Source organism: Lolium perenne, chromosome 2, assembly GCF_019359855.2.
Source record: "Lolium perenne isolate Kyuss_39 chromosome 2, Kyuss_2.0, whole genome shotgun sequence".
NCBI classification, from domain to species: Eukaryota; Viridiplantae; Streptophyta; class Magnoliopsida; order Poales; family Poaceae; genus Lolium; species Lolium perenne.
Genome location: NC_067245.2, coordinates 265,516,559 through 265,523,247, shown reverse-complemented (window position 1 = coordinate 265,523,247; position 6,689 = coordinate 265,516,559). Strand labels below are relative to the sequence as shown.

The following is a 6,689-nucleotide window of genomic DNA, read 5'->3' as shown; positions in this document are numbered from 1 at the left end:
TGCGGAATAGGGGGGCCGCGGCGGCGAGTGCCCGCCGCCGAAACCCGCGCCACCGAACTGAGTTTACGAGTCAGGCCGCGAGTTCAGGCTCTGTTACGGTTCCAGCTAGTTTTTCAGTATCTGTTAGAGTTGCTCTTACACACCATTCCATACTTCTAGCACCGAAATAACTCCGTCGAGGAAGTGGCAAAGGTTTTCTTTTTTCTTGAGGCGTATCTTGAGCCGGGCATGAATGTTAAAATGTATCGGTACATTAATAGATGACGCAAAATTTACTATCATGATGCAGATAAGTGTGGCACATAATTATGCTTAGTAGATATTTTACGGCACCTAAACCAATCATAATCAAAAAAATCATAATCAAGCATTCCAATAAATCCTTCATTCGGAAAGTAATTCTCATTTCATTACGATATAAAATTCTAGTAAGGTAACAGTGATATTGATATTACGCAACCACTTTAGAGTGCATACTTATTTATTAAATCTTTGGCACTTCGAAAGAAAAGAAAAATAAGATTTTTTTAAAATTTCTCCACTTGTCCTTAAGATAAGTGAAAATATTGATATGAATCCTATTCTTGAGCTTCCTTCTACTATGCGACATTCTCCATACATGGTACTATGACAACAATGGCAACATGGCAGCCATCCTCCATTATCCATGCAAGGTACGGCGACGACAGTGTCATATGAATGCCATTCTCTCACCGATGAGAGAGAGGTCAAGTGAACCCCGATCCATTTTAGTCCATAAGAAGCACTTTTTGACTTCACTTTGCATGCGCTTTTACTTTAAGCTTTGATCAAATCTAAAAATACAAAAATAATTTTCTTTAATTTATTTACTTGTTGAGGAGTTGTTGCGGAGTATTGCGTTACTTCCAAGAAAACACCATATGTTCTGCCATTGTTCTTTTACTGTATTTACTATTTTTTTAGTTGTGTCTGTCAAACATCTCAGTGAAGTTGGAGACACAAAATTGTTTCTTTTGCATTTGCAGGTTGTCCGAAGAGGATAAAGGATATAACCATTTTTTTAGAAGTTCGATACAACCCTCGAGTCACCATTGTAGGAAAAGATATGCTTGCTGCACCACCCTGCTCTTGGAGTCTCAACGGGTTAGTAAACATGTGTAGTTTTGTTGCCACCAGCTTAAGTTTAAGGGTGTTAGAGAGTTTGATGAAATCACTTATGTAATTATGAGTAGTCATTAACCTTATGGAGACTTGTTTAAGCCATATGTTAATGCAATTTTTCTATGCACAAATTCTAGTTGGAAAAACTTATGCAATAGTCGTTATTTCAATTTAAGAGTGGATTATTATGACTATCCAAATTATAAGTTTTGATTAGAATTTTTTTTACGAACGCAACTTTTTTGTGTTTGAGTAAATTTTAGCCATTCAGATTTTTTTGTAACATTTAAAATATTTATCCAACCATGCTAGAATTATTTTAGAAAGTAAATAAAATAACTTTATAAATTATGGAGGAGTAGTTATATATTATGTCCCATTTGAGTCCTAAAGTATTTATTTGAGTCTTTTTTAATCTCTCTAGTATTTTACAGCAATTATTTTAAAGAGAGGGAAATAACATGACATTTCTCTATATAGTAAACATGCATTTAATATATATTGTTTTTCTTATATGCAAATTGGAGTTTCTATTGCATATTCGGATATTCAAAAAGGTTTTCTTATATCCTATAGTTGAACATATTATTATTTTTATTTTATGAAATTTATTTGAATTGAAATGGGGCATTTAGCATTATATGAACCCAAATTCCAATTTTGGATATTGCCTAAATAGCCATATAATCAATGCATTAAATAATTCTAACAAATTATTTGTTTTTGAGTGAAAGGTAGCTTCTTGAGCCTAGTAAACCAATTTGATACTTTGTAAATTTTTTAAAATTATTGGACATGTACTTGAGCACATTTTGAGACTTAAACAAATAATCAGGACACGAAGAAAAAAAAAGGAAAAAAGCAAAACAGCCAGCCAAGCCGCAATTGCCATTTCCAGCCTAACTACAAACTACTACACCCAGCCGCAGCCCATCCCTCTTCTAAATTTTTCATTTTTGTTGTTGTTTTGGGCTGAATTCTCTACCCCACGTCTTCCTTGCCTTTTTTCTTTCATTTTTACATTCCGTTTTCTTAGCAGAACGATGCTGACACGTTTGGTTCCAAGCTCCACCAGATGGTGTGTGTATGATTCACAACTTTGCTTGAATAAACGGGTGGAGTGTTCTCATATACCACACGTGCAATCGGCTCAGATGGCAGAGGCCATGGCGCTAAGAGAGGGTCTTCAGATGGTGGAAGAGCTAGGGTGTCATCGAGTGGAAGCTGAATCGGACTCCTCTGAAACTATCCAAGCATGCACGGGTGAGCAAAGGTGGTGGTGCAGTGCTGCCGCTATTTATGCCGACTGTGTTGACATAGCATCGAAGATTGGCGACGTAACGTTTCGACAATGTCCGAGGGAGGCAAACAAGGCTGCTCATGAGATTGCCCATTATAGATTTTCTAATAATATCTCGTGTAATTGGGTCGATGACCCCCCTAGCCTTCTTCTAGACAAACTCACAAACGATGTAACTATTCTGTGATTCAGCGGCAGCAGGTTTCTGATACACTCTTTTCCTTCCAGGGAACCTAAGGGGACTGGAAGGTTTTTAACGAGGCGGCCTGCTGACCTAATATATTATGCGTTAAAAAAAAACCGGGTGGAGTGTTATTAAAAAAAAGTGAACGATGGGTAACTCATTCATCCCTTCGATAAATTTGCTCGTTATGTTCCTTAGGGCAACTCTAACATGAAAAGTATCCGGTTTTGTGCGCGGCATACGTCAACCCATGCCTGCCCGACCAAGAACATGGAACATCAAAATCTGAGTTCGTATGCCCCATCACCAAAGGCCCCAAACTGCGCCATGGAAGTCTTAAAGTCGATGACGGGATTGACTCTAACTCTTCTTATATTTGGTGGATTTGATCATGGTTCCACTTGTGGGCATAGAGAGAAGGCCCATGCCACTGTAGAGTTAGAAAGCCTCCACCAAATTAATCATTATTTTTTCTACACATTTCCAAATAATGCAAGGTGAGAAAGTAAACTTGAAAGGGCCTCTATTGATATGCTCATTTGTCATGCTACTGTTTTAGGTTACTCTTTAATAGAACAAAAGTTCAGAGACAAATGTTGCAAGCACCAGATTCACTCAAAAATTTGTTCCGCCGATTTTGTTTTCTTTAAATTCATTTTTTCATGGGCTTATTAATTATGTCATGTATGCTGTGCCAATATATTTATCAAATCAGCGATGAAAATATTCTCTTAAATAAGGTCATCTAGCATCAATCCCGTCTCGGTGGCGCTTGGCCTGCAGTTGTAGATGAGCCTAGGAGTTTTTTTTGTCCTACCCAGACTTCATGAACGATCATTTGGTTCTTTATCAAGAACCGGCAGGAGATGTGCACATCGTTATATTAAGCTTTCAGAACGATGGTATGGTTCTCGTTGTCCTCCATCAGTATGGCTTTGTTGGCAGCGACAATGTCAGTTGGCAATGCTAATTCGCTGCGCCCTAGCTAGATCAGAGCGACATCCTTGCTCGTATATATGCTTGGCACGATTTTCAATCTCCATCATACACCGTTGTCAATTCAATAAGATTTGGTACTCTACATTTCTTTGTAAAAACTTAAATGGCCGAATTTCTGGATGTTATCCATTGCTAGCTAGTTCCATTGTGGTTTATGGGCAAATTTTGCGGCCTTGGATCTTAGTTATATATTTCCATTTGTTCGGGGTTGTATTGCATTTGCATCTCTAGATTCAATTACCCCGTTTTTTTTTTTTTTTTTTTTTTTTTTTGCATCTCCAGATTTGTTTCAAGTGAAGTCTTCACAGTTGTATAGTATTGAGTTTGTATTCATTTAAGTAAGATTTTCTTGAAGATTTATTTAGAGTTTAGACGTGAGGAAATCTCAAGGGTGACTGAAGATTATAAAATCTGACGTGTGACTTGAGATTAGCAGAACAGTCTTAGTATATAGTGGTATCTTCGAAATACTCGTTTTCGATCTTACATACATACTTTGTTAGTGCAAAGTTTCTGATAGTGCAGATGCATTATCAAATCACTAAGTACATACTTGTCCAAGACAATATATGCAAACTCAACTCTATGCGTACAGGCTACTGTTAGTCAATCAAAAGAAGAAAAAAATAACTAGTTCAGTCCCTTCAGTGTTTAGCTTTTAAAAACTTACTAGATCAGAGTTTAGCTGCCAGCTCTATTCGCCTTGCTCATTCCGCAGCACTCTTCCCATCACCATCGGCCGACGAGGAGCCAATGCCGACCTGCAGCCACGGCGTGGTCTCCCCTGCTGTGCTGTCGTCCTTGAGATCACTAAGCCTGGCTTTCTTGACGGTCGTGCTGTCCGCCTCGTCCTCAGCGCCGCCCGAGGCAGCTACAGCATCGTCAACACCGTGGCTGCTCGTCGGGGCCATCTTGTTCTGGTTGCTGGGGTTGCTCGGTACCGCCGCTGGTTGGAGGTAGAGCGAAGGTGCAGATGCATCGAGATGCAGCGAGCTGGTTCCGACCTCGGCGACCCTCGCGCTAGCAATCGCCGGCAACGGGTTAGCCGCGATGGTGAGATCCAGCACCGGCTCCGACGCGTCTACCATTGGCCGGAGAGTGAGCTGGTGGCCGGAAACCGCGACAAGGCCTTCAGCTGTCAGGGGTGCGATGTTGGCGTGTTCCCCTGTGCCCGAGGTGAGCCAGTGGCAGCGCTTGTGGCCTCCGAGCGCCTGGCCAGAAGAGAAGAGGCGGTGGCAGACGGAGCACTCGTGCATCTTGGCCTTCTTCTTGCCCGGTGTAATTGCCAGTGCCGGATCATGGTCGGTGGTCGTGATGGCCATTGACAAGGATGGCGCGGCGGCGGCCTCGCTCGTACCGGCGTGTGTTTCGCCAGCAGTGACATCGACGTTCGTTCTGGCGTCAGCGCTGCCGCCTGCATTGACTTCGACGGCAGCCGCTGCACTGCCCTTGTCATCATCGAGCCCGGAGGCGGCCGGCGCGTGGTGCATTGGCTCGATGACGCTGCTCTCGGCCTTGGCGGCGAAACATCCCTTCACCTTCTTGTGGCTGGCACGGTGCCCGCCCAGAGCTTGGTGCGAAGTGAACACCTTCTTGCATGCCTTGCACTCGAACATGCCACGTGGCACGGGGGAGGCGTACAGCGGCGCTGGCAACGCCAAGGGCATCACCATCGCCTGCTCCGGCGCCGGCATGACGAACGAGATGGGTTGCGGCTGTTGAGGCATTCTCACGTGGTCCTTGCTCGCCGATGCGCGCCTCGGCTGCGGGTCGGCCTCGGCGACGCCTGCCTGATCGGCCTTGCACGACGAGAGCATGACGAGGCAATTGGCCAGGTCCTCCTCCTCGTCCTCGTCTGCGGGCATATCATCGCCTCCTTCGGCGGCCAGCTTGGCGCGACGGGATCGCTTCCCTTTCGACCACGCAGTGGCCAGCGACGCGTCGTCCTCGCCGTCCGCCACGGAGGGTGCCGACGAGTGCGGCGAGCCCTCCGTGTCCTCGTCTTCGCCGGAGTTGCACTTGCCGTGTTCTAGGAACAGCTCCATCGACGAGAACTCCTTCCCGCAGTTCTTGCACACCTGACAGCCCCTGGTCAGGCGGTTAGGATTCGCCCGGAGCGCGTAGACGTGCGTCGTCGTCGCCGTCGATGGCCCATCTTCCCCTCCACCACCGCGCGCGCGCGGCACGGGCTCGTCGTCGTCGTCCGCGGCACTATTAGGCCCGTCGTCACCGACGGCGTGGGCCCTCATGTGACCACCGAGCGCACTGCCGCATGTGAAGCCCTTGTTGCAGACTCTGCAGAAGTGCTTGTACGCCGCCGGTGGCGGCGAGGGACGAGGCGGTGATGGCGAAGACGGCATCTGGCCATGGTACACGCTCAAGAAGATGCAACCGGTGATATGGAATCACACGACGGCGTCAACATGTAGTTGGAGGAAGAGTGGTGAAATGATCTAGCATGTGGAAACACAAACACCACATACCAAAGACGACGACGGAGAATCAGATATGCGCGCTCGGCTTGGTTGGTTGCGGTGGCCGATGGGGAGCAGCAATGTGACCGCAGCTCTCGTCTCTAACAACGACGATCGTTGCAAACTGTCACAAGTGCATGTAGGTAACTAGGTTTATATAGAGCTGTCATTGCCATGGCCATGGCTTGTGATAGCTGTTAGCAAGTGATGACAAGTGTTTGCGGCTTTCAAGGTCCAACTTCCCAAATGGGTGGTCTGTGGGCGCTGACGCGCTTGTCAAGTGATCACTTTCAAGGGCAACCAGCTGGTTCTGGTGGAGGTCAAGCTTATTTTGAGGAGATCAGGGAGAAGGTCAAGATGAACCAATACCGTGTTTGCAAAGCCTGACCCCATCTGAATCTTGAAGGAACTAGGCAACGTTGCCCACAAATTGTGCACATCCATTGGAGGTTTATCCGTACAGTCTGTCTCCGGGACTCCCGGATCACCCCACGGATATAGGAGCACGAGCCTGTGAAATTGATTATCCCTTTTGCTAGTAATTCATAGCTCTGGATTGATTGTAGTATTGGTCGTTTGATTATTTTTG

At 45.4% G+C, this 6,689-nt stretch overlaps 1 protein-coding gene across 1 annotated transcript; it reads right to left on the bottom strand.

The window, feature by feature from the left end:
* Window positions 1–4,055: 4,055 nt before the first annotated feature.
* Window positions 4,056–6,457, bottom strand: LOC127335858 (uncharacterized). The gene has a single exon (XM_051362592.2). It carries the CDS (start codon window positions 5,984–5,986, stop codon window positions 4,334–4,336), a length of 1,653 nt encoding a protein of 550 aa, XP_051218552.1. The 5' UTR covers window positions 5,987–6,457; the 3' UTR covers window positions 4,056–4,333.
* Window positions 6,458–6,689: the final 232 nt, after the last annotated feature.

Bases quoted from the DNA above. Each gene is read 5' to 3' on its own strand.
- LOC127335858 (XM_051362592.2), bottom strand. From the start codon at position 5,986: ATGCCGTCTTCGCCATCACCGCCTCGTCCCTCGCCGCCACCGGCGGCG.